Below are 27,325 nucleotides of genomic sequence, written 5' to 3' on the forward strand. Positions count from 1 at the left end.
GGCTCAGAGGATGGGCTGGTTGAGGTGCTGGGAAGGCTCCGCTGACGCTGGGCTGGCTTAAGGCAGCTGAGAAACGCTCCGGGGACTTTGAAATGCTGTTTGGGCTGGTTCTCTGATTTCATTTTTTTTATTTTCCCTCCTCCTCTCGGTCCTCCGTGTTGATGAAGTCAATTTAAGGGAAATTTGAGTGTATGTAATACATAGATAACTTTCTCCTGCTTATACATAGTTCGGGTTTGTTTCCTATTAAACCATTTTGGTTGAGGACCTTTTCTTCTTTCCCTGAGAAAGATAATTAGAGCTTTCTCTGTTTTGGTTGTTTGGGTTTTTTTCCTGCCTGACACATTCTTTCTGTAAATATAATGCCGCGGCTCTGAGTTTGGAGGTGAGCTCCACAAGAAAGACTTGGAACCTTTATTTTAAAAGAATTTAAATGCTTAATAGGAGTTAAACCATGTCTAGGGCAGATACCGAAATCAAAGCCGTGAATATTAATGGCAGAATTAAAACTTTCTTTATAAGGAAACCTTCAACCTTTAATTTTGGATGTGTTGCATGTGCCAAAAGGAGAAAAAACAAGACTTTTTTTTTTGTCACCTGTTTTTATTTTATTACTTATTTTCTTAGGAAGAAACCTATTATTGGAGCACACAATTATCCTCTGATAAACACGCGAGTGTTTGGGTTGCAACCTTGGCTTCCACTCTGCTTCCCAGTGGATATCCCTGCATTGCTAAGGGTGCAACCCCCTTACTGGTTTAGGCTGGGAAGATTCTTGATAAGGAGAAGATAGTCTTGCCTTACTCTTTTTAGACTGTGAAACATTTTTATTATATAGGAAAACGGGGTATTAGGAGGCCGGGGGTTCATTCAAGAGGTGATAAAGCAGCTCTTGCTCTGTAGAGAAGTACCTTAAGGGCTCGGTGTTACTTTATAAAACAACAGTCTGGTTAGCATGACAAATGCTCTAAATTTTGTAGCATTTATAATTCATTGAAGCTGAGCCTTTATCCCTATTTGCCAAAGCTTATAAAATATACATTTGCGACTTGCTGGTGTATGGTGTATGAGCATTCCCAGCAGTAATTTCTCGGCTATATCATCGCTGTTTTCTCGAGCGCTGACTCGCTCAGACTTCGATGCCAAACTGGGACCTTGATGCCTTAGTTTATTAACACCCCACCCCTTTTTTTTTTTCTTCCCCCTGCACACACAAGCCCCTTGTAACTATTAGCTTTGCTGCCCGGTTATCTCGACCTTGACAGGTCGTACAGCTGTATTTTTGCAGCCTACATTTCTATTCGGGTTTTCTCCGTTCCGTTTTTGTGCTGGATTTCACACGCGGTTTTCTGCTGGAGAAAAGAAAATGTAAGAATAGTTAATACAGTCTGGTCAACTCTTCCGGCTAGGAATTAATTTTCTGTGTTTTGCTTCAATTTTGTTGTGGCCTGGAGGAGCTACGGCTTAAGAAGTACGCTCAAAAACCTATCTGACGCTTAGGTTTCAGTGAAATCTAGCTGAGATATTAAATGAGCTTTCATCACTGAACTTTGGTGTATTGCCTCTGAAAATACAGCATTCTCTCCAGAGTCCCTTTCTTTCGGGGGAGAAATGTAAAAACAAAAAAAATTGAAGTTCTAAGCCCAAGTATTACACTAGTTGCATATTTTTTTGTATTTATTTGCTGACTGCAAAGTGGCATAGAAATATTTATTGCCCATTTTACAGGCATTCTGGAAATTCTTTGAGCAGTTATATACAGGGCTTTGAAGCTAGAATTTAAGAACACGCCAACAAATTGTTGTTCTCTCCATCAAGAGGATGCCCTTCAACAGAGCCTGGCTTCCAACAGCTTGCTAGAGCTCAGCCATTGGATTTTAATCTTGCAAACGCAAGCCCAGAAGAAGCGCTGGGGTCAGTCTAAAGCTAGTAAAGACGCATTGAACCTGCTTGCTTTCCTGCTTTTCTTTTTTGTCATTTTAATTCAGACATTATCCCTTTGCGTGTGTCACTGCACTGTTGTAAAGCTGTAGGAATGGTTGATTTTCCTTATACAGTTCTTCTAGATGGTTTTCTCATCTAGTTTTCTCTAGATGAAATGGAGCTCGTGTTGCTAAAATCGGAATACTGTGCTATACCATGAATATGGGCAACGTTTGCCAAAGTGCTTCTTCAAATGACTTTGTATAATGGTACTGTATGTACCTGAGGACGTATTTCTACCTTACAAATGGCCAGCTAAAAGCAAGAGGCTTGTAATTATTTTTATTTGCATGTGTCATAAGAAAGCACTTAGGCACTTTGCCTGCTTTGCAGAGTGCTTTCAGTCTAAACGGACAGAAATAATTCAGTTAGAAAGGTGAACCACACAGATGAGTTGGTTTGCGTTAGGAGGATTTAAGAGGAAGAGCATTGTTAGATGATGGGGAAGGACAGGTTGATTCGAGCAAGGAGGATTGCGGTAAGACCAGCTGGAATTAGCTGTGAAAGAAATGGGCTGAAATACGTAAAGACGAAGATGTGGAGCACAGGAAGGGCATGGAGAGAAGCGTCGATGAGGAGGAGGTCAAGCAAAATGAAAGCTCGGCGTGATTGGGCACTCAAGGAAGGACTAGAGGAATCTGATTTGGAATGTTGGAAGAAAGACTTGCGGTATTTTGAACGACGCTAGTGCCCAGGGAAGAAAAAAAAATACACAGCAGAGAAGAGATGCTAAAGTAAGGGGCAGCTTCAGATCCTTCAAGACTCAAATTTGTTCTCCTTCCACTCCTTTGGTGGAAGCCTGTGGGTGGGAAGGTTGCGGAGACTCATGGGTGGGAATTGGATACGGCAGCAGGACTGTGAGTCTTAGTCCTAAGCGGCCCGTGCAGTTGTAACTGCTGACGAAGACCAAGAAGTGGTCTTCTAGGAAGGAGGTTTTGCCATGTTGAATGTGTTACGTGGCCATAAGTTGAGAGTCAGCTGTAAGGCAGCATCAGCTGAAAATTGCCTAAAAGTCATACAAGCGGTAGCAGTTTAATGTGTCTAATGAATATGGGTTTCCCATACTAAAATTGGAAACTTTTTGACCAGTATTTTCAATCATTAGATTTTTGGGAGCCTACAAGATCCCACTCTAAGAAGGTATAATCCCAACACCTTACAAAATCAGGCCCTTTCAAGGAGTCTTAACCTGGATGCTCAAAAATATGCATCCTCTAAATCTGCTATCCAGAAACAGCCCATGTAAGAAGTAAAACTCTGCGAGTTTGTGTCCATGGTCTCCTTCAGGCTTTTTGTTCCGCTTTCCACGCTTGCACATGGAAATCAGGGAAAAAGCTGTGGTTTTTTGATCTGTCGGAAGCCCATTCAGAATGAGGGCAACCCACAAGTTAAGTCTTACTGACCCACCTTCTTGATCCCTTTTCTGAAGACTGATGTGGTAATATTCGGTATTTGTGATTCTCATAGAGAACTTTCGTTTTTTAATTTATAAATCTTCTGGGCAGTCTTAAGACTTTAATTTTTTTTTAATAACTTTAATTACAAAGCTAATTACTAGCTTTGATGTTCTGATTTTGTTTACCCAGATATTTTTTTTTAGGATGATATAAGCACCTACAGCCTAACTACGTGTATTTTAAAGAACTAAGCTAATTAATTCTGTATTATAGTTCACTAAGAGACTTTTTCTTTTTCCTCAGACAATTACTTTTCATTAATATCCCCATATACCCAATGCTCCCAAACCCAAGGATTTTTTCCTCAGATGTGGCAAGTTAACAGACTCCAATTTTCAAGTTGGAGTCTGTTATCAGTCTGTAAGTGCCACCAAAAAGGTTGAGTGTAAAGATAAATAAATAAATGCAGGACAATAAAATGCCCTTGGAAGAAAACATCTCGAGCTCATCCAAATTCTAGGATTCTGAGTAATTCCTCTGTCTTAGCTCAAATCCATCATTGCTGTTGTTTATACATACTTTGGGATTAAAAGATCTGGCATTTTTTTCCAGGGCTTTGCTCTTTAGCGTAGCTTCCAATATCGAGAGAGTGCAGGGATGATTTTGGGGAGGTTTTGTCACAAATCGGTGCTGGGGCACGGCAGACCTGATGCCCGCAGGCATGGCCATGCGCTCGGTAGGGGCTTGATTAAAAAAACCCAGCAGTCGTTTCGCCAGGAGGAGACGTAGATAAAGCTGTTGGGTGGGAAGGTCTTGGCCTCCCCCTGCCTCCGCTTGCTGTTGGACCAATATTTGTTGAGTTTGCAGGGGGTAGAGCATCTCTGAAGAAAATGCCGGGGTTTGGGGGGACTAAATAAGAATGCAGGGTCTTTATTTAGAACATGCCAGCTTTTATTTTTTTTTGCTGACGTATAAATGCACATTGATTTTGATGGGGTAATACAAGGGATGAAGCTATCCTATTAAGTGTAGATACAAGCACTGATAAGCTGTGACATGAATTTAGCAAGGGATATTCCACAAAGCATGGCAAAAAAGACAGATTAAACTACTGTAACAGCAGAAGAGCAAAAATTATTTGTTGAATAAAGCCCTTGCTAGCAAAGCTGTAAAAATACCAAAAGCAAAAAAAAAAAAAAGGAAAAGAATATTTTTACAGCAGACTTATTAACTTATTATTGCAGTTTACTTCATGTACCAGATTCTCTGTTGAAAATTCCTCTGTCTGGTTTACTTAGTATAAATGGATTTAGGCCATGAGGATAATTCATCTGGGCAAAAGCTGGCACCAGCGCAGTAAGAAGAAAAATGGGCAAGCCGTAAACGGTTTCATTTTAATTATTATATTTCTTGACACAGGACAATTTTTAAATCACGGCCAATGTCAGACTGGGATAAAATTGGTCCAGGGTTATGTCTCCATAAGCGTTATCTCGCGCAGCTGCCAGCCTGTCTGCTGACTAACGGTCTCTGGTTCTGTTTGTGCGTCTTAATTTTTTTTTTTTTTTTTTTTTTTTTTTTACAGACGCATTATGAAAGCGGAGAGTATATTATACGACAGGGTGCTCGAGGGGACACGTTCTTTATAATCAGCAAAGGAAAGGTAAGTTGACACCCTTTGCAGGCAAGTGGGATGATGGCGACGGTGGTGATGTGCTCTGGAAATTCAGCGCCAGCCAGCGCTTTCTCTCTCCTTTCCCCGAGGCACAAATGTTGCAACACTTGACATTTAATTAAACTTCTTGGCACCGTTATCAGTAGGGAAGAGTGGCCTGAAGGGGAAAAAAAATAGATCTCGCGCTGATTTACGCGTGTGCTCCCAGTGAACACTTTGGGGTTGAAAACAGTTGTTGAGTCTCTCGGTAACTGAGCAAAAAGCTCAATTATTTTTTTTTAACAGTGTACCCTACAATACTCAACGTTTTCTTTGCTAAGTATCCCTCTTACAAGGCTGACTTCCAGACTTCATTCCCATGGCTATCACTTCTCAGCTTCTCCAAATTAAATAAAGCAAGCCAGAGAAGTCTGAGCTTTCTCCTTAGGGAAGAAAAAAGGTCTAAGTTTTTGTTCCACTGCTCACAGGGAAAATATGCTTTTAGACCTCTTTTCCCATAAAATCCTGATGGGATTTTATAGATAGAGTTTTTTCCTTCCATTCAACTTTATTTTTTTAGCTGGCCTAATACTATTACACTTGAGAAACATTTGGCTTCTTTCCACATAGAGGAGGGAGATATTCAAGGGAATACGCAGTGATTTCCCACTGCGAATGAGACGTGATACATTGAAAGTAAATACAAATGGATAAATATTCTTGAAAGTAGGCCAACCCCAGCCTCCTGGTTCGCGGATCTGATGTCTGTACCAAGGCACATAGTAACATTGGCCTTGCATAAGTTAGGCGAGCAAAAACCCCATGGCATCTGTAGAGGAAGAGTGTGGGTGTTGTACACACCGTTGGGTTGTTTCCCAAAGCAGCTGCCAGCTCTTGGGTACTAAAACTAGATTTTTACCGTCATCTTCCACTGTCTATCTCTGGGACCCAGTCTTCATCAGAAAGAAAAAAAATGGTCTTTTTCAGATGAGTTAGGTAATCACGGACCGCAGAAAGCGAAGTCTGATGGTATTCCCTCACGCCCTTTCGTTTGCCTCTACTCAGAATTAATATTTCCTCTTCTCCCAGGAATAAGGACAACGAAGATGCACACTTCAAATCCCTTTTCTTTTTGCCCTTTTATAATGGGCAACAATAAAGGGATGGTGCGGCTCTCTTCCCTGTTGAGTGTTTGAAGCCCTCCTTGCCATGTTGGCCAGCCTGTTGGCTCGGTCAGGTGGATTCCATCCTTTTCTGCCAGTCCTCAATCTTCAAAGAGATGCCCTTGGTTTTAAAAACCAAATCCCGGTTGTTGAGACCAGCTGGGCAACCAGTTGTTGACCTGCACCTCCTCAAGCCCTTACACCTCACCTGCAGGATGGAGGAGAAAACTACCCACTGCTCCAGGGCCCTGTGGTCCTGCTTGAGATGCTCCTTGGCTTTATCCCTGGCCTTTGCTACTTTATCTTACTGTAATAGCTGACGGCCAGAAAAAGGGAGCTAAAATAAAGCAATGCACATGGGCTTGGTGAGAAATTCCCAGACTCTCAGCTGGCTCCTGATGACTTGACAGAAATTCCCACAGGGACAGTTGAATTATGTCCAATTTTCCAAGCTTCCTGATTTGCAAAAAAGATAACGGTGGCTGATAGAAGGCGGATGGAGTTGGAGGGTGCTGAATTGTAGTGCCTGTATTGGGACGTAAGAGCTACACAGTGGATGTAAGAACTAACCCATGCTAAGGATACAGCCCAAGATCGAATAGAATCATAGAATCATAGAATCTTCATGGTTGGAAAGGACCTTTGAGATCATTGATAGAGCCTCAGCAGCGAAACATGGAATAAATAGCAATGCAATACAGAATTAACAAATCAACATATGCTGCCTGGGACTTGCTGAAGCAGGGGCACATGATGTCCCATGTCTGGTGTTAAAACCCAACCCCGGCAGCTTGATAAGCCAGAACTGCTGGCTGCAGCTCATGTAACTGGGGCCTCGCGTGTGCTTTCTGCATTCAGCAGCATCACGCAAGTGTCAGAATATTATCAGCGAGAGCTAGTTGTAAAAACTCTGCCTTGCCTTTTATGTCAGAGAGTCTGTGGTGACAGTCAAGTGAACAGGGAAGGGTTTTTATGTTTCTGAACCCAGCACTTCTCTCGGAAGTGCTTAGAAAGACTTCTGCTCTGTTTTCTTTCAGCCATGCTCCATGGATTGTTCGTTTAGGAGCAAAATCCTTTTCACCTTTTGCTCCCTCAACTCCATCCACCACACTTGATCCCACTCCTGAGCTTGTTTAGTTTATTTATTTGAGTCTGTTTCCTCAAGTCCAAGTGAATAGAAATCAAAAGTAGGGTCAAAACACTGCACCTGCAGAGATCTGTTGACTCATACAGATGAATAATTTTGAATAATGTCAGATGAAAACAACTTGGTCCCTTCTGCTTGCTAAATGCTGCTGCTCCGTGCCTGCCCTGTACCTTCCCTTTACCCGGAGGTGGCACGTGCCATGCTGTGCCATTGTACACCATTTTCCCTTTAAAAGCCATGGCGTGGCACCAATTTAATGCCAGATTGTGCGAGCTCTTCGTTGGTGCCGTGGCTATTCAATTAGCTCATCGCTTTGCACCACGTGGCAATCGCGCTCCCGTGATCCCTTCGCACTCATTGCTTAGGATCAGCAAAGCTCACGGAGAAAGAGCTTAAATTTGCATTAAATTTCCCTTTGTTTGGCCAAAATTTTTTTTTTTTTTTCATCCGCTACAAATCTTCCTGGCTCATCCGTTACATGTTCCTTACCCTCATGTGATCTTTGATGAGTTGCTGGAGACATTAAATGTAGTGTGATGTAGACGAAGTGCTCGTTAATGTCTCAAACCCACTGGTTCTACCATCCGTAAAAGAGATGGGAGAAAGCACGGGCCACAATTGCAAATTTAATAGTGAAATTAAAGTGGAATGTCCCTAAATCTGAAAGGATGTGTCTGACGTCCCAGATTTTGGCTTTGTGAATTTGCATGTGCAAAAGCTCTGATGAAAGCTAAACAACCTGTAAAGGAGAAGCAGATAAGAGGTTTTCCCGTGTATTCGAGGTACCTCCAGAGGGTTGCTCATCCCGTTTAAATTTTGGACAACCCAGGCTTTCAAAGTGCCTGTCCCTCTCCACTGATCGTTGACAGAGCCTGGACAACTAGATTTATAGATGGTTAACGTTGGGAGAGGTGGTCCCCACCATGCACTGGTAGCAGGGGGTTGGATTTCACCTGCCTTCTCATACCGTAAGAGGAATGAGTTACCTTTGATAACAGCTGAAAGGGAAAGAAGTATTTCTTACAGAGGGTCATTACATCAAGAACGTTCATCTTTCATGGAGTCCTTTGCATCCTTGGTATGCCACACCATCCTCAGCACGCAGCGGCATGTCAGGCGCTTTGTCATTACATGGCAGCTGGGATTTATATCCCATGCTGGCACGGGAAACCAGAGCCAAGAGTGCTGAGATGATCAATTACTATTTTTCTTCTGAAATCATTTCAGAAAATAAAAAGGATCCCCCGGTGGTAGGAAGTCATCAGTCACAGATGTGAAGTCATCTTCTCGTTGTTGCAGTGCCAGCTTCTTCAACTTCAGCTTGTGCCAGGTTATACTGCCCCTGGTGTTACAGGGGGGAGAAAGTCTGCTTTCCATCAGCAGTAACTGCTTTTCTCTTTCGCTGCGAAAATAAAAAATAAGACGGTATTTTCCTTTAAACCTCAATGAAAATACATCCTTTTTGACCCAGCTGGAGTTATCCCCTCCCTGAATTTGAGAGAGAGTAAAAGGGAGAGGAGGCATCTTTCATCCTGTAGTGCTCCAGACTGTTTCATTTCAATTATGACTAAATGTAGATTATTTTTGTTACTCCTTTCCCTGAAGTTGAAGGGAAGAAATCATGCGGAACAAAGCTAACAGAAGCCTATGCCATGTGTTTGTCTGATACACAAAAAATATTTGGAACCTATTTCTGCTGCTGACTCCATGCGGGCAATGACTGTGCTTGTGCAGCCAGCTCTGTGTTTAGAGTTAAAAACTTCAAAAAACCGTAATTAATGCATTTTTGCAAGAGTAGCAGGTACCTTAGTAGAAAATAACTGCTTGTTTTCTTGGATGGTTGGTTGGTGATGCTGAGGGAAGAGTACAGGACTCTGGAGAATTACGTGATTCCCAGAGGTGATAAGGACCGGAGCTTTTCCCGAGAGATAACAAATCCCTCTCTGAACAAACAGGTTTTATTTGTTAATTAAAAGTTTTCTAAACACTTGGGGGTTTTGCCTTTCCAACAGGTGAATGTTACTCGTGAAGACTCCCCCAGTGAAGATCCTGTCTTTCTCCGTACTCTAGGGAAGGGAGATTGGTTTGGAGAAAAAGCCCTTCAAGGGTAAGTGCTCTTTACGATGTAGCTCTTACGTTGAGATGGTTTTTTAAGGGCTTCTGCAGCCGTCGGAGAGGGCTCTTGCCATTTGGAAGGAGATCAGGGGTAGGTTTATGCTTTTGGGGTCGGGCATTGTCACTTGGTGATGCGTGTTCTGCAGTTGAGTGGCCAAACGTAGATCTTCCCTTGCTTGTAGACATCAGAAAATAGTTTGTCTTTGCACTGTCTTCCCTGACCTTCCCTTTGAAGGTCAAGAAGTTGTGACATTTTACAACTGGAATATTTTTCATGTAAGGTAAGAGCATAATCGTGGTCGTCTTGATGGGGCTGAAGGCAGGGCAGCGGTGGTTGTTTTTAAATTGTCTTACTGTGTATATATGATTTTGGTGGAGGTGGGAGTTGCGTGTGAGTGATCTGGTTTATATAAACATTTTCCTTTGGGGATGAACTAAAAGAATCCATATTCAACAGGTGATTATTATAAAAATTTATTTCCGTAGGGAGGAATAAGAATAGGAACAGTAAAACACGTGCTTTAGGCAGGAATTTGGGGCACCCATTCATCTTAACGGAGAAACGCTCATCCCGTCCTGGGTATTTATCTGTGCGGAAGAGCTACTGGGCTTCTCTTCAGTGCTGTGATAACACCTTCAGTCCCACCTCAATCAGCCTTCTTCCAAAAAAAAAGGAGGCAGAATATTTGAAGGCTGAATTTCATGTCACTTCTTGGCAGACAGGGAGACATATCCAGCACAAAACCCAAGTCTTGCCCCTGCAAATCTATCCCTTAATTCTAAAATAATATGGTTATTAAATAAATGTCCTTATTTCGGTTGCCTCTTTAATACTAAGGTGGAGATGAATTATAATTTTAAATTTCTCCCCACTAACACGTAAGATAGAAACACTTTTTTTCCTTTATTTGTTAAGAGCCTCGCAGAAACTTGACTCGTAGAGCTGGTATGTTTTTAAAATAGTACCAAATACATCGTGGCATCCACTTTAATAGTGAAAGTGGGCAATAGCATGCCAAACCAAACCATCTTTTGAAAATGACCCGGCATGGGAAATAAAAGGGATTTCCTACCTTGCGTCCCTAAACACTTTTAGTGACACACAGCACCACCATGACGAGAATTCCCCAGCGTTTCAAATACAGTATTTTGGCTAACTGGCTCACACTGAGATTAGTTAATTTAGAATAAATATTTGTCCGCATGTATTTAAATATTCAATACATGGTAACTTTGATCTTCTGAAACTGAACGGAAGCTTAATAATTGGGAGTATTATGGAAAGCATAATATGTATTTTTTTGCTAGGGAGACGGCATAGCCGAATTACCACACCTCCAATTTGCTCATAAGCTCAGTGGTTCTGTAGCTGGATTTAAATTAAATAGCGGGAAAATATTGTAATGTGAAGCATTCAGCCTCTCGATAAATTGCTAATAAATTAGTCTCTTTCAGGACTGTGTAAGATAACACTGTTCAGCAACTTGGGAAACCTTTAGGATGTTTCTACGACGTGTAAAATACAGTTAGGGCTGAGAGCTCAAGAGAAAATCACAGTTTTTCTTTACTTTTTCATCTTTGACTGGTTTTTCAAAGCTTTACCAGGACTTGCTTAGCAATACTTAATTACACACTATTAAATAATGGAGTGATTTCTTATGTGTCGGGCGTAGTAACACCTAAAAGACGTTTCGTCCTGACAATATAAAAGAATAGCCGTGGCATTTATTCAGTGGAGCGCTGCCCAGCGGGAGGACAGATAACAAATATTTTCTGTTCCCTCACAGAAGTGTGTATAAGGACACAGACATCGGGTGACGCTATACATTATTCTATTTTTTCGCGCTGGCAGCAGATGGCACGCGTTATTTCGCAGTATCCCGTTGCACACCGGCGGGAACAAAACAAGTCGTGAAATGATCCTCTGCCAGTAATACTCAAGGCTCCCAACTGTTACGCTCTTCTCTTACCTTCCTGGCTAATTGACACCAAGGTAGCGGCTGTATGATTTACAGTACAACAATGCATAATTTAGAGTGTACTCAACAAACATTTAATTTTTTGGTGGTGTTTTCTTAATTGGGAGGAAAACATTTTACAAGGCTATTTACAGTAATTATTTCAACCAACAGGGAAATAATAATTCATTCAAATAAGCAAAGGAAAAATAACCTAGTGCAACTTTGTGGCTCGCATACAAAAATTAGCTAATAATTACAGTGTGCTACCTTAATGGCCTCACACAGCTGAATCCTTGCGCCAGAGCATGCTCTTCCAGAGACAGAATCATAGAATGTGTTGGGGCGGAAAGGACCTTTAAAGGCCATCTAGTCCAACCCCCCTGCAGTGAGCAGGGCCATCTTCAACTAGATCAGGTTGCTCAAAGCCCTGTCCAACCTGGCCTTGAATGTCTCCAGGGATGGGGCCTCCACCACCTCTCTGGGCAACCTGGGCCAGTGTCTCACCACCCTCAGTGTAAAGAACTTCTTCCTAATGTCTGATCTAAACCTGCCCTGCTCTAGTTTAAACCATTGCCCCTCGTCCTATCGCCACGTGCCCTTGCAAACAGGTTTGGTGATGGTTTTGGAGCTGCCATCCATCCATCTCATCAGATGGAGAACATGATTTAGTCTGGAGTGGATGGTCTTAACAGAGAACAAGGGGGAGGAGAAGGGAGGACAGGAAAGCAAATCTTCAGGAATATAAGAGAAGGCTCTTCTTCAGAAATCTTGTTTCCCGTAGGCCAGCCCCAAAGATGAACAGTTTGAGCCATGGCCTCCTTATTGTTACGTTATGTATTACATCATATATTGCGTTTAAATAGAGCTGTCATTTTGAGGGTTTCACCTGGTTTTGGGGTCCAGGAGGAGCTCCAGACTGTGGGGCAAAAGAGCGGTGGCACATGGCAGAGGGCTGATGTTTGGAGAGGTGGCGATGGAGCCCACCTTGGGGAGCCAGAGAGGGATTTTGAAAGAATTATTCATAGTTTGGTTCATAACACCATGACCAAAAAGGCCAGCTCTTGAGGTCCAATAACTGGGATTTTCTGGCGAGTGCGTTGGCTTTTAAAAGAGGGGATCCCCAAACACTTGGCAGCCTCAGATCTCGAGGGTAGCAGCAAGACAGGAAGAATCTGGGAGAGCAGCCCCAGTTGAAGCTGAGACAGGGCTTGCTCTGGCCTCCACAGTGGATGTATATCTATTTTATGTATAAATATAAATGTATTTATATTGTACGAGTGTATAGTACGGAGAAATGTAGTGGAAATATGGATGCCAGGCTTTGATTTAAATTTAAACAAATATATGAAATGGTTTTAGCAAAGATATTTTCCACATGGTAAGATGAAAACGGCAGCTTGTTTTAAGGCTGTTTTACTGTATTTCTAAGCTGTTGTCTTCGAGAGGAGCATTTTCTATGCATTTCCTAGAAGAGGTGACCACTTCAGTGTGGCCGGGGTGGACACTGGTGAGGCAAAACAGAGTTATGGAAACACAGTTTTATTTTGAAAGCAGCTTAGTTTGCTTGTTTGTTTGTGCGAGCTGTCTTTGAAAACCGTGAAATTACTTGTTTTTCACTTAGTTTATCATCTTCAGTTGTGTTGCTTTGTAAATCCACGTGGGCGTGTATTTGCCATGGAATTAAGCCAAAGCGAAACACATGGTCACTTGATGGCAAGCAAAACCATAGCAGGGGGAGAACGTGTTGGTGACCAATGTGAATGGTTTTAGGGCACGGCATATGGAAAAGGTGTGGGAATTTGGGAAGCCTTCCTGCCTCCGGGGTCGTGGCAGGGTCGGTTCCTGGATGGGACCACTGGAGGAAGCTCCTGCTTGGCACAGAGACCCCCAGCCAAACGGTGTCCATCCTCCCTTCTTCCTTCTCATTTTTAAAGATAAAATACAGATTTTTATTATTATTATTTTTTTTTTCAAAATGCATTTGTGGTGCCTAGGGTGAAGAAGAAATTGTGGTCTTTGGGTTGCACAGGAGGTGCTCCGCTGTGGTGACAATTATAGTGATATTTGAGCTACAGTAACAGATTTGAATATGAACTTTTTATTCCCTTCACGATGGTTTGAAAATGAGTATGGTAGTACCTGTCTCTCATGGGACATAAGAGCATCTTCCTTTCAAGAGGATTTGTACTATTTCCCATTTATATCTCCCCCTCTGGAGGCTCCTGTGTAGTTATTTTCTCAGTGTTACAGAAACCATCTCTCCTCTAATTCCTGAAAATCCCTGGGGTGTGTTTTGTGCGCTGCTAATTTGTGGGAGCAGTAAAACAGTATATATATATATGTATGAGTAGGGGTGTCAAAAGACAATTTTCTTGCTGACCGGCCAAAAAACTTTCTACCATATTTCCCCCTTAAAATAGTGTGAATTACTGGGATTGAGGTTGTCCTCAGGCATCGGAAAGAAGTAGTGACGCATGGGGAAATGCTAGTGCCTCTTTAAATCAGAATAGCAGCTAGCAATGGCAGAGCTTTATTTATTTATAAATTCAGGTAGGAACTGAATATAATCCCGAAAACTTTTTAAAAGGTCCAGTATGGCTGAGACGAGAATGAGACATCAATAAATAGGTCATTAAAGTATTGGCAATGCTATAGGCTTGTTTCTTTTTCTTGCATATGGTTGTTTGCTCTTGCTGCAGCCAGGGTTATGAGTCAAACTCCGGAATTAATCATTTTTATTAGATCTCTGTAAATGCTGCAAGAGGTACTGGGGTCTCCCACTCGCACCTCTCATCCCCCTGCTCTGAGATTCTGAAATCTGAGATTCTTTCTGTCGAGTTGCAATGATGCCACTGCTAAACTGACACTCACATTAGCCCTTTGACCAAAGGAGAATCTAAAATTCAGTTTTTCATTAAAAACTTAATTGGGGAAAGGTGTTAAAGTGCCCCACCTTGCTGCCCTGCTATCTTCTCTCTTGCCCTTTCTATCTTACGTCTTACATGTTTCGTTTCTTTTTTCCCAGCAATTCTTTTCCACAGCTACTACCTAATAACTTTGGGAGGGCTGCAGGGATTTATTTACTCACTTCAAATGCTGGGGGAATAAGACCGACTCTCAGCAGTTAGTAAATAGCTAACTTGGTAAATGGAGAAACGGATTTGCATGTTGGCGTCTTCAAATATTTTCAGTTTTGCAAGACTCAACGCACAGTGCCCTGTACACTTCACAGCTGGCTTGGCTGTCCTGGAAAGGAAAAGAGCAAGCTGGAGTGGCTTTTTTTTAAAAAAAAATGTTATTACAATTTAATGTAAATTTTTGATTTTATTTTATCGTACTATTATTTTATTTTACTGGTTAGGCTGATCTTCATTCTTGCCATAAACCAGGGTATTTTTCACACTCCCTTGCTGTCAAGTACTGCCTGTTCTGCCCTTTCATTTGACACGCATCAGTTTCTGCTTATTCCAAATCACCTGTTGGGACTCATCTAACAAGTTTTAATTTACTAAATACCCTGTCCTTTCTCCTAGCCCTCGCTATGCCTGAACAGTTGTGGCTAGAAAAGCTTTTCCAATGTCCTTGACTGAACTTCTCAGTGAACGTAACAGTCGTGTTTCATCTTCATTGGACACCTTCCTCGCGGTACCGTTCTTCCACTAAAATCTTACCATCTGCTGACCTATTAACCTAATTCTCTTGAATTTTCTCGGGAAGAGAGAACGGGGTGGAGGATTGGAAATGTTTATTGCTCTATGACACAGAGCAGCAAAGATTTCTAAGGCAGTTGCATGACTATATACCTGGCAAGCAGGAGTCTCATCTCAGGGTGGCATTACAAGATAGACATAAATGTATATTTAAAAAAAAGAATTTAAAAGTGTGTATATATGTCCTATAGGACAATGTAGTTTAATTTCTCTTTCTCCAGGGAGAAGTACTAGTCCTTCTGTTGCAATCGGTGTGCTCTTTGGTATCCAACTCTTTGGTACCAATACTCTTGGGTATCCAACCACCAAAGAGTGTTGCGGTGGGGGGGTCTGGGGAGCAGCCGAATTACAGTGTGAGAAGGCAAATGGGATCTGAGATGGAAAAGGAATGGGGGAATGGGCTGTGCCATCCCGGCTGGGAGATTCATGGGAAGTTTCCACCTACAGCAATTTTTCTTGCTCATTGCCTCGGCACAAAGCTGTTCCTTGCTTGCCTGTCCTGCCAGGGGCCGCGACGCAGAGAGATTCATTATTCCCATTTCAATCCAGGTAGGAGCGGGGGAAAAAAGAAAGAAAAAAAAAAAACAGCTATAGGGTGGAGATTCGATTCAGGAAAATGTAATTTTCCAGCCAGGAGCCCTGTGGGGATGAAGGTGTACCTGTACTGGTGGTGGTCATCATAAAATTGAAGCAGTGTTTCAAACGTTCATGCAGAGGAGAATGAGTTTAAAAACAAGCGAAAAAAGATCCTTTTAACTTTGGCTAATAGGAGGGAGCAGGTTGGGAAGCACTTTTTGTCACCCCTTTTGCTAAATAAGAGGGCCACCTTGAAGTCCTGGCTGTTTTGTAGCCCTCCTGCCTGGCACCCGCAGCACTGTGTGTGTAGCTCCTGGAGCGTGGATGAGACACACGGCCTCCAAGGACCGGCTGGAAGTTATTTCATCCATTACATCATCTGCTTTTTATTTACGTTTATTGCAAGCATTGGGTGATCTTAAAAGGTATTTCAGACATTACAGCTGTATTTCCCATCCTCTTCCCCTGCTCGGGTAGATCCCTGCCTATAAAATCAGGTGAGGTGGGAGTGGGAGGTGACGGCTGATGGGTTTTGCCCCAGCGCCCCGAGACACAGGGAACACCAGAAGCTTTTAAAAGATTTGAAAAAGCTGTTGGCAAACCCCTGAAACAAAACCCTCCCAAGAGACTTTGGAGGGTAAGAACTCAAAAGCCCGGACAGCTGGAAGCGAGGAGGCAAAGCGACACTGAGATGGTGTCACCGTATGGTTCCCTGCAGGGTTGGCTTTCTTCCTGTAGGCATCTGGCCCCCGCCGGGGTCAGGAGAGGTGGCCGGGTGGACCTTCCCTCTGATTAACTCCTAAGGGCACAACCGGACAGTAATTAAACACTACTAAAATGTCTCGCTGTCCTGTCCAGGCTGGCTTCTGGTGTTTGGGTGCCCTGGCGTCAAAGTCCTTAGATAGGGCATCACTCTAGCACAGATGAAGGTATTTTATGATACTGCCGTTGCAAAGTAAATGATGAAATCTTCATCAAGGCCTTTGCAATTTGTTTAATCACATTATTGCAAGCACATATTGATCGCTGATGTAGTTGCTTCGCTTTCTCCAGCTATGCATTCTTTGCCTTTTATTTCTTCATAAAACACAAGCCAATATTGCGTTGGCTTGCGCAGGAGCTCGCAGTGAGCGTCTTCAGCTGGTTGCCAAAAGCTCTTGATGCTCTGGGAAGTTCCCTGGCAGGGAAGAGGCTCACAATTAAGGGACTCATCCAAAGCCTTTTAAAATGAGCTGGCAGGTTTGCCCTGGTGGTTGTTAGGCATGCTCTAACTCACAAAAACGTAGCTATGCCTTCATCACCTAGCAAAAATAAATCCGTGGTTTTTTTGGAGCTGTGTTGGCTTTGGCCACTCCTTATATGAAGAAACGAGGGGGAACGGACCCAGAGGGACAGAGCAAGATGTGTTGGCTCTAACAGCATCCTGCCCGTGAGCGCGGCATCGTCACTGCCGAGGTGAAGCTTACCTTACACTTTTCCATCAGGAATGAATTGATATTATTGAACCTTCTTGTTTTAAATAAGAATATAGAATGGATCACACCAGGTGAAACCAGAGGTCCATCTAGCCTGGTGTCCTATCTTTTACAGCAACCAGAATCAATTACTGAAGAGCCTCCTGAACCAGAGCTGGTGGCTTTATAATTTAGGATCCTTTGTGGGTTGTTATTTGCTTTTCGCGACCTTCGGTGTCCATTAGTTCCACAGTTTAAGTGTGCAGGATGAGAGGAAATGCCGGTTTTAATGTGGGTTGCTTTTTTTTCTTTTCGGATGTGCCATCTGTTCCTCTTACAAGATGCCTCCAAGTTCTCAGATGCGCAGTTGACTTCTTGATTCACAGAGAGCTCAAGAGTCTGTTGTCTGAGACTATAGACGTGGCAGCAAGCTGTTTAATGTTGAAAGATAATAGTTGCTCTTTACTATGTTTACAGTTTCTAGCATCTGAAATGCCTTGATAAGATCTCTGAAACTCGGTCCCACTTTTTCTTTAACCAGAACCACGCTTCCTATCGAAAGATATTTTGGAATGAGAGCTGACTGACTGCAGTATCATTCTGCATTTTGACGAACAGCTGCTCAGTCAATAATTCGAGGTTTTTTACTAATTTGTGTGCTGGTGATACAGACAGCTGGTAACATCTTAATCAAGCAGGTGTTGGTGAACCTTCTCAAAAAGGCCTGCGGCTTTTCAGATTTGCTCCGTGTGGCAAGTTACACAAGAACTGCTCTTCCAGGCTTGAATACGCAAAGGGTTTCTTCAGGACCGAAGTAATACAGCAAGGGGAGAAATTGGAAAAAATCCCAGACGCGAAGGCTCTTTCAATGCCTGTGTTTAGATGATCACTTAAAAAGCTGAAGTGGGGATGGAGTTAAGCGGTGAGATGACGAATCGGGGGTTTTCAGCTGCTTGATTTTCCCCATTGTTTAAATATCTTGCTTCCCAATTTCTTAAATTCCAGGGCAATTGACTTGGAAATGAGATGCAGCTTTATTTTATAATAACGCCGAACAAAACCCGTTTCAGTCAAGCGACAGTAAACACAGCGTTAAGAAGGAAAAACAAATGATTATGTACTTAAGCGAGATCAGTGAACACCAGAATTGGAGTCTTTTGTGCCTTATCAATCGCCTGCCTCGTGCTGCATTTTGAGCAGCCGCTTTGCATCTCACAAGCCTGTCTACATAAAATATGTAATCAGGAAAATACATCAGTTACTGAAGGAATATGGACAATCGTATTGATAGAAGGCTTGTGCACAGAATATACCTTTTTATTATTTATTTATTGTCATAGAGAAAAAGAAAACAAATACCTGGCTTTTTATTTACTCAATCAACCGAAAAACTTCCTTGGGGAAAAATAGCCATTAGGAAACAATTATCAGTAAATTCAAAATTCTACTACTCTTCTTTGAAGAAAAAGGACATAAATAAAGTTGCTGCCATTTCTACAGGCAAGTTAATGCTCAGAGCCAACTTCATGACTCAAATGTAGTTAATAAATAATCAGGTTGTTTTGAGTCTTAAGGATAATAATCGTTAGTTTGTAAGAGCACAGCTTATTAATAGGTCTGGCTTTTTCACAAGTGAATCATAGCCTGGGAACTAAAACTGTGTATTTGCTTTCCTTTGAGGATGCAGCCCTACAAGAGCAAGCATAATATTCCTCCCGCTGAGTTTAAAGTGTACGTAACGTTGGGCAACAAGGTTGTGCCAGATGGAGGAAAGCAGAATTAGAAGGGCTTTATAGTTGCGAGTATTTTTTGCTTACACTTACGGCGGTGGATGTCTGCGAGAATTATTCTGGTGTCTTTTTGCCTCAATGTTATTTCAGAGCTTGAGAGAAACCCTATTGCAGAAATAAGGAATGCATGGGAAGTACTACGGAGGTATGATACTGTTGCTTTCTATTAGATACCGAAGCTGCTAGAGCACTATTCATATGAAAGTATATGTTCTTATTATGCATTTTTTAATCTAACAGAGTTTGGGGGATGTATCCTCTTACATGAAGTGGGAAGAGTGAAACCAGTTAGTGACAGAAACGATTGCAGGGGTCAGATCTGGTAGTTCTTGTATGCTTAAAAGAGTATAAACCTGAGACTGCAGTTTGCGGGATGTGAAATAGCCTGGAAGGGCCGAAGGCTTCTTCTGGTGCTGCCTCAGTCCTCCAAAGTCCTCCCCTTTGCCTCTTCTACGGCACTGATGGTTTTTTGCGGACAATACCTGTACTGTGCAAAAGAAAAAAAGAAAACAAAAAACCCAAAACAAAACCAAAAGCACCCCACCTAATTTCTGTCCTGCGGCAACTTATAGTGTTTTGGGTTTGTTATGTTCTTAAACAGTAGGACCGTTATGTCAGCATGTTGCTGTCAACAATAAATGTTGACGGTTGAATCAAAACATTTTATCCTAATAAAACTTTAACATTACGATGCTTTTGTCAAAATGCTGAAACGCTGGTTTATGACAAACATTTTGCGTTGGAAAAAAAGAAATCGTCCATAATCCAAAATAAACGTGCTAATAGGGAGAAGAGGAAAAAAAAAATCCTTGGAGGAAACCTCCAGGGGAAATCACACGTTTTCTTGGGAAAAACGCTTCCATCAAAACCCTCCCACTAGCTTTGTTCAGTTTTGTAAGCATTAAGGGGAACTGAAAAATACAGCACTGCATTATAATTCTCTTGCCTGCCGGAAAAATAAATAAATAACTGAAGATGCCTACCGGGGACAGAGAGGCAGGAATAGGAATTTCTGCTGGGGCCGCTGCGTGCGAACTGCTCGCAGCCTGCCAGCTGCTCGGTGTAACTACCCATGATGCAGACAAGATAATTCATGTTAGCCAGCCCTCAGAGCAAGTGTACAACAATATGTAATCGTAGTGGGGGAAAAAAGAGCAAAAAATGCTCTACGTTTGTTGGGTTTGTTTTGGTTTTTTTTTTTGCCAAACTCCTATATATTTTACGCAGCTACACATGCTGTTAGACATACGTCCTTGAGTGTTATCACGTTTCATGTCATTAAAAAAAACAACCAATGCCTCCCTATGGCATCTCCCGGGATGGCTGCTTTAATTTATAGACAAACTTACGTATGGCACAACATGATGTGTCTCCTCTTCAGATCTCCTCCTCTTTGTACACGAGGGATTGATTTGGGCTTGTGTGTCAGACTTATAACGCCATATAAAATAACATTTATAAATTTTTCATGAGTAGAAAATTGGGGGGGGGTGGTGGTTCTGCAAGGATGCATAGTAACCTGATATCGGGATGCAGCGCCTAGTCGTTTTGTGATTGTTATAAGGCGTTGTCATAATATGAAATACTTAATGTTAAGCCTTGTGATTTAAAAATAGTAAAACGTTCCTTATACAAGCATATTAAAATAATTCCGCCTCTAAAAATATAGAATGTTATATTTTCGTGGCTTTCATTTTGCATGCTGAGTAATTTAATACAAAGGGTAGGCCATTTAAATTAGCTAGTGATATTAACACAATCATGATGTAGCCATAATACAGCAAATTGGGCCCCCATCCTTGGAAGAAGAGGTTGGTGCAAGTTTGCATTCAGTACACGTTTCTAATAACCTGGTATTTTCTTAATTGTGTTTTCATACTTGGTGTTACAAACAACACATAATGACTTTTTGATTTAATTGATGTCATTCAGGTTATTCAGCAGGGGAAAAGGGTCTTCGCTGTTACAGACTTGCTATTTTTAAGATGACTTTTCTGTAACGTGTCATTCTTCAATGACCGAATTCCCTTTTTGAGCTCTCCCATCCGTCAGGATCCCAACCCCGACGTTCTCCAGCATCGGCCACTGGCTACAGGTTATCTCCTACATGCAGCAAACCCAGAATCCTGATGACTTTGGTTTGCTCGTAGTAACGCAGTAGGTTATGTGTTAAGAAGAGGAATATTGTATAGCCACACAAAGACTAGATAAATTAGCACTTAAGGAAAGTTGGATGGATTGTATAGTTGTTCAAGACCATGAAATAATCAATGTCGTAGAATCATAGAATGGTTTGCATGGGAAGCAACCTTAAAGATCATCCAGTTCCAGACCCCCTGCCCTGGGCAGGGACACCTCCCACCAGACCAGGTTGCTCTAAGCCCCGTCCAACCTGGCCTTGAACCCCTCCAGGGATGGGGCAGCCACAGCTTCTCTGGGCAGCCTGGGCCAGGGGCTCACCACCCTCACAGTAAAGAATTTCTTCCAAATATCGTATCTAAATCCCCCTTCTTTACAGTTTAAAACCATTACCCCTTGTCCTATTGCTCCACTCCCTGATCAAGAGTCCCTCCCCATCTTGCCTGTAGCTCCTTTAGGTACTGGAAGGGGCTCTGATATCTCCCTTCTCCTCTCCAGGCTGAACAGCCCCAACTCTCTCAGCCTGTCCTCACAGCAGAGGGGCTCCAGCCCTCTGAGCATCTTTGTGGCCTCCTCTGCCCCCGCTCCAACAGGTCCATGTCCTTCTTGTGCTGAGGACTCCAGAGCTGGATGCAGGACTCCAGGTGGGGTCTCACCAGAGTGGAGCAGAGGGGCAGAATCCCCCCCCTCACCCTGTTGGCCATGCTGCTTTTGATGCAGCCCAGGATGCGGTTGGCTTTCTGGGCTGTGAGTGCACATGGCTGGGTCATGTTGAGCTTTCTCATCCACCAATACCCCCAAGTCCTTCTCCTCCGGGCTGCTCTCAAGCCATTCTCCATCCAACCTGTATTTGTGCTTGGGATTGCCCCGACCCATGTACGGCACCTTGCACTTGTCCCCCCAAGAGCTGCACGTCCCACCCGATTTTGCGTAGGAGTCAGTAGTCTATAGGTTTATAGGAACACAGCGACCTGTCGAGGGGTGATTCATCTTGGGCTGAAACTCCTCTGCCGTCTGTCCCCTCCGGAGCTGCTTGGCATATGCAGACAGATGGGATGGATAGGATCCCAACCTCATGGAGGACAGCTGAATCCTACTCGGAGGCATCAACTTTATTTCCTTTGGGACTTAAAAAAAGGAAGAGCCTCTGAGTAGCTGTATATAATAAGTATTATCAGTGGGAGGCCTAATGATGAACATCTATTTTCCAGATTTTATGTTACAGCTGTCCGGCCATTAAGTAACATAGTTAACCGTCACGGACATGTTCAAAATTAAGGATTAAACATTTATAGCACTGGAGCTGGCTACTTGTCTATATGAACGCCTATTTAATTCTATTTTGTTAGGAACTCCTCAGTATTAAAAGACTGTTTTAAGATCACCCTTTTCAAGTAATGCTCATTTAAATTGACAAGAAAGCATCAAAAGAGCAATGTCCTCTTTTATGGCATGTAGTTTGAAGAACCTGTTTGAGCTCAGAGTGTCCGGTTCTGGGGGTTGTTTGGTTTCCTTGCTTGTTTTGTCTGAGGAAGGTGCTTAGTGATGGGCTAAAGTCTTTCTCTGTGGCATAACATCATTTGTACCCAAAAGACCTCACAGTTTCCAAAGTCTGGAGCAAAGAAGCTGTGACCCTTACACGAAGCTACAGCATGTCCCTGAGCAGTGGACCACCTCGAGGAGCACTTCTGCAAGTAATTGAGCTTTTGGCAGCCCAGAGTGTTTGCTTCCAGTGGCATCCCTTTGTTTTGGTTAAAGAAGTGGCTCCTTTTCCCGAAGCACGTCAGGCGTTAGCAGTTTTATGTGCTGGAGGTATTTTCTGTTGAAGAGCGAACCTAGAGCAGTTTGTTACAGGGGAGGACGGCGAGGAAGCAGACAAAGATGGCTGTGGAAAACCCAGTGTGTGATTATGTAGGTATTGCGTCCTGCAGTGTGAAAAAAAAAACGTTCAGAACGTGCGGACCAACCGGGCCAATAAACCAAAAGAAGAAATCATTTAATGATATCTGATGGGCTAATTACCTTCGTGGCTCACGGCATGTCACCCTGAAACATGGAGCAGCATTGTCACCTGCAAAGCGTTGCTCGATGTAATGTAATACCAGCCCGGCAGCAGCACGGAGGCAAGCCTGCATTTAGTACATCCACTTTTTTAGTTAAACGCTGGCTTTCCGCTTTTTCAACGGCTTTGCTATAGCGCGGGATGCTTTTCACTTTGAGTTGGGTCTGACTGTTGGGGATGGGAAACAAGTGCTGGCTGCGCTAGCAGTGGGAGATGCGCTTGTGTGTCCTGCGAACTGGTGATAACTAATTCCTAATCCAGAATCATAGAATCGTCTAGGTTGGAAGGGACCTTTAAGATCATCAAGTCCAACCATCAACCAGGCGTGAACCCAGCACAAGGAACATTAACTAGGCTGGCAACTTGGTAATCTCTCCGGAGAGGTGAGATGTGGTGCCTGTTTTTCGTCAAAATGGCTTTGCTGTTGGAGCAGATGCACGTCGAGGTGGAGCAGTGGGTGCAGGACCTTGAGACCAGGTCTCTTAAAGTTTGCTTCTCTCCTTCTACTCTTCCCTCTGTAAGTACAAGGAGTTTCATAGGCTCTGTACTGTTCCTATAGTGCATGTATTTCTATTTCTTGACAGTCATCAGTTTACCAGACCCCTGCGTTGAATTGAATTATTATTGACTTCAATTTTAGGGCTTAAAAGCGCTCTTTTCCCCATTTCAAGGCTAGGCAGAGGGGCTGTTTATGCGGGCGATGGCAAATCAGGCTCCGATGGCTCTGTTTTTGGTTACAGCCTCTGAAGTAAGTTGCATTGACTGTTGATGCAAATGATACAGTTAAGCTTTTAAATACTTGGTGCATTAAAGCAGATACGTGTTGTCCCAGCCTGTCCCTGGCCCCGTGGGGTGTCACTGGGGCTCCGAAAGGAGAGCCAGCCTTGCCCCTGGGATCTGGGAGAGCAACTGGACCGGCTGGAAATACCACCCTGAGCGTTTTAACATTTAAAAATAAATAGATTGTGTTATCGCTAAACAAAGTCGGGTCTTATTTTAAGCAAAGGCGAAATCGGAGCATAGCTTTTGAAAGACGTGGCCACGCTCCCGTTACAGCACCAGGCCTTCATGTGCAGACCTCGTGTTACCTTTGTGTTTGGCTCCCCTGACAAGTGTCTGAAAGCCGAGTTTTAGAGATGGTTTTCCTATTCAGTGAGTGTGCTATTTAGTTGTAACGTCAGCGTGGATGTTCACCTAGGGTATCTGTTCACTTAGCACAAAAGATTCAGGTTGTTAATGTGCGGCGTTATTTAGGAGTGGTCCTTATAGGTGCTTAATGACCTAGTGACATTTTGTTAGGGTGAACCGTGTTCTCACTCGCCCTCAGAAACACCGGCTGGGGCTCGGGCTTTCCATTTTTAAGTGGAATTTAACTGGGGAATGAACTATAGCTGTGCCAATTGTGCGAGACAGCGTGTGAACTGGTCCAACCCCGTGGCTGGAATGGGAGCTATGCTGCCAAGCTCCCCGCTGAGTGTCATAGCTGGGATGCTGCAAACCCTGCGAACGGGGCTTAAAAACGGAGCTTTTTAATTGGGGGTCCCTGCAGCGCCCCAGTAGACTATGGGTTTTTTTCCAAAGAGACATCTTTGATGGACATGGGAGCCTTCGGCAGCTTTCCTCAATGTATCAGGCTACCTGAATATGAAAGAGGAGCCCAGCCTCAGTGCTGGGATCAACCCTTTGTTTCTAGGTCTTTATGGGATAGACTGGACCATGCTGCCTTTTCCATGATGGAGTTATCTGCTCTATTAAAGCCCTCGCCGTTGCATTGGCACCATTGATAGGCATCTGGCTGGTTGAGAGCCATCCAGCCCCTCTTACAGTTGCCTGAACTTCTCCTTTCTGTCCCATGGCCCCATCTTCCTGCACCCCAGCCCTGCAGCGGTTGATTCTCTGCAGGTTTAAGGCTCCAAACTGCCTCCCTCTTTTTGTCCTTCTCTAAGCATAAGGTTCTTATTCCCAAATCCATTTGCTTTTGTGCTGCCAAACTATGCTGGCACAAATCCCGCAGCTGGGCTGATTTCCTTAATTATGATTATCACCTTCTCCGTTCTGCCGTCTCTCTAGCTAAACAGCAGTCCTCCATCTGTCTTTTCATTCCCTGATAGTCATTTGTCAAGCTTGTGTCTCCTCTCTCTGCACAATATCTCATTGCTTTTTTTCTTTTTGAAGAGAAAATGGAGAAGATCTTAAAGGTCCTTTCCAACCTAAGTGTTTTTATGGTTCTAAGATGCTGTTCTCCAAACTTGCTGTCCCATGTCCCACCACAATTCTCTCCTCCTCCTTTGCTACTGTGGATGCAAAATAAATTCTCACCTCATCTCTTCTAACCCATGGAGTCATCTTCATGGCCCCCATTAACACATACCTTGTCTATAATATGTATCTACCTTTGCTCATTCCCTTCATTTCTTGCTCCCCCTTAGATCTTCTCCTTCACCAGATGAACATATCTTGATCTCCTCAGTTGCAGAGATATAGCACTTTCCCTGTCTGCTGTCCTGTTCTCCTCTCTTCTTGCCACTGATATATTTATTGTGCTGAGACCACCTCTTGTCCTTCTGAGCCATTGTGTACAGCTTTCTGCTATGTATTTTCTTCTATGCCTCACCAGCCAGCCACTTTCTCTTGGCCTTGAACTGGAGTGTAGATTTTTGGTGCCAGTGTAATATGTTTTTCCTGCTGTAGTTAGGAAACATACTGGTCTTCACCATTAGGCCTTCTAAAAAATGCTAATTTGCTGACAATAAATGTATTTCCCATATTTATTTCAGCAAATACGTATGTCCGTTACCAAGGTCTCTGCAGGCTTTTGCTGTTTGAAGTCCAGAGGGATTGTGGCCGCTTTGCAGATGGAAAAGATGCTCTTGGGAGTTGCGCCATTTGTGCAACACGAGTCATCCTAAGCCCAACAGTATGAGAGGGGGAGATGTTGAGATGCATGTGCTGGGTTGAACACAGCATTTTTCTCTGGCTTAATTGTGTTTATATTCAATAAAACGGGGAAAAGCTCATTTATAAGTACTAAGGCTGCGGCCAACCTTCATCTCAATTTAATCTTAGGTTTGTTCAGGCTGAAACAAGTGTTACAGGTTTATATGGCCGAACTTCCCTAATGAAGCAATTTCCCCCTGACTGCTAAAGGGGCTGGCAGAGATTTAAATTCATATAATTTTTATATTACTATCAAATTCAATTTTTTTCCCCCTGAGCCTTCGGGCTTTATAAAATCAAGTTCTTGATTCCTGAAGGTCAAAAGCTATAAAACGCACATCTTTAAGGCACTTGCTAAATTCCATTATTTCCACAATCATGTTATAATTAAATGAAAAAATGTTTTCAATTATAGAATTGAGAAGGAACTGGAACATTTTGGAAGAGTTTTTACCATGATCTTATAAAGATGATAATGGCTGTTACAGGAGGTTAATCATCATTTGTCCTAGTAGGTGCTATTTTATTTTCACGTTCCACAGTGTAATTTTAGATATAAGATGTTTGGCGACTTTACAAAGAAGTTGCCTTAAACTGTGCAATAATGTGAGTTGTGTACTTTTTTTCCTCTCAAACAGAGACCACAAACTAGTGAAAAGAAAATAAACTCGGCAAGAAGGGGCTAAGGAGAGGGACGATGGTTTTGTTGGCTTGCCTTTGCACTCTTTAGTCCAAATCCACTTTATATTTTCCTAGTGTTTAATTTTTTAAAAATATTACCTGTGCTGATGTCACAAAAAAATAAGTTTTTTTAAAATTTCTTCCAAATTAAGCCATCTGTTCTCTCAGGTAACTTCAATGTTGAGGTGACCAGACCAAGTCAACTCTGGGTGAAGAATCACTAACATCAGCAGGAGCCCAATGATAATCTAGCTAAAAATCAACATTATTTTTATTCTCACATATCTTCTGCAATGCCTAAGTGACTTTTGCACCATGCAGTGGTAGAGAAATATGTGGATGAGCTTCTTTCGGTCCTGGATTGTAATCTTCAAAAGTGTTTTTCATCTTCTGCAGTTGGGTCACATTTAACATAGAGGGGAAAAAAAAAACAAAAAACAAAACACAAACTGAAATTAAGTCAGGAAGAGGGAAACGTGTAAAGTTCCTTGCCAAGGAGTTGCTTTTATAGTCTAAAGACCTACAGCTCCTTCATGCCAAGCTGGTGTGCAGCTCC

At 42.8% G+C, this 27,325-nt stretch overlaps 1 protein-coding gene across 3 annotated transcripts in view; it reads left to right on the forward strand.

Annotated features, from left to right (window-relative positions):
• The window catches only part of PRKG1 (protein kinase cGMP-dependent 1), a 529,166-nt gene that overhangs the window by 391,616 nt on the left and 110,225 nt on the right, over positions 1-27,325 (forward strand). For all 3 annotated transcript variants that reach the window (XM_054205353.1, XM_054205352.1, XM_054205354.1), the window contains exons 6-7: positions 4,966-5,043; positions 9,357-9,451. In XM_054205353.1, coding sequence (XP_054061328.1) covers positions 4,966-5,043; positions 9,357-9,451 — 173 coding nt within the window. The remainder of the gene's footprint in view (positions 1-4,965; positions 5,044-9,356; positions 9,452-27,325) is intronic.

This window comes from Rissa tridactyla, chromosome 6 (genome assembly GCF_028500815.1).
Source record: "Rissa tridactyla isolate bRisTri1 chromosome 6, bRisTri1.patW.cur.20221130, whole genome shotgun sequence".
Taxonomy (NCBI): Eukaryota; Metazoa; Chordata; class Aves; order Charadriiformes; family Laridae; genus Rissa; species Rissa tridactyla.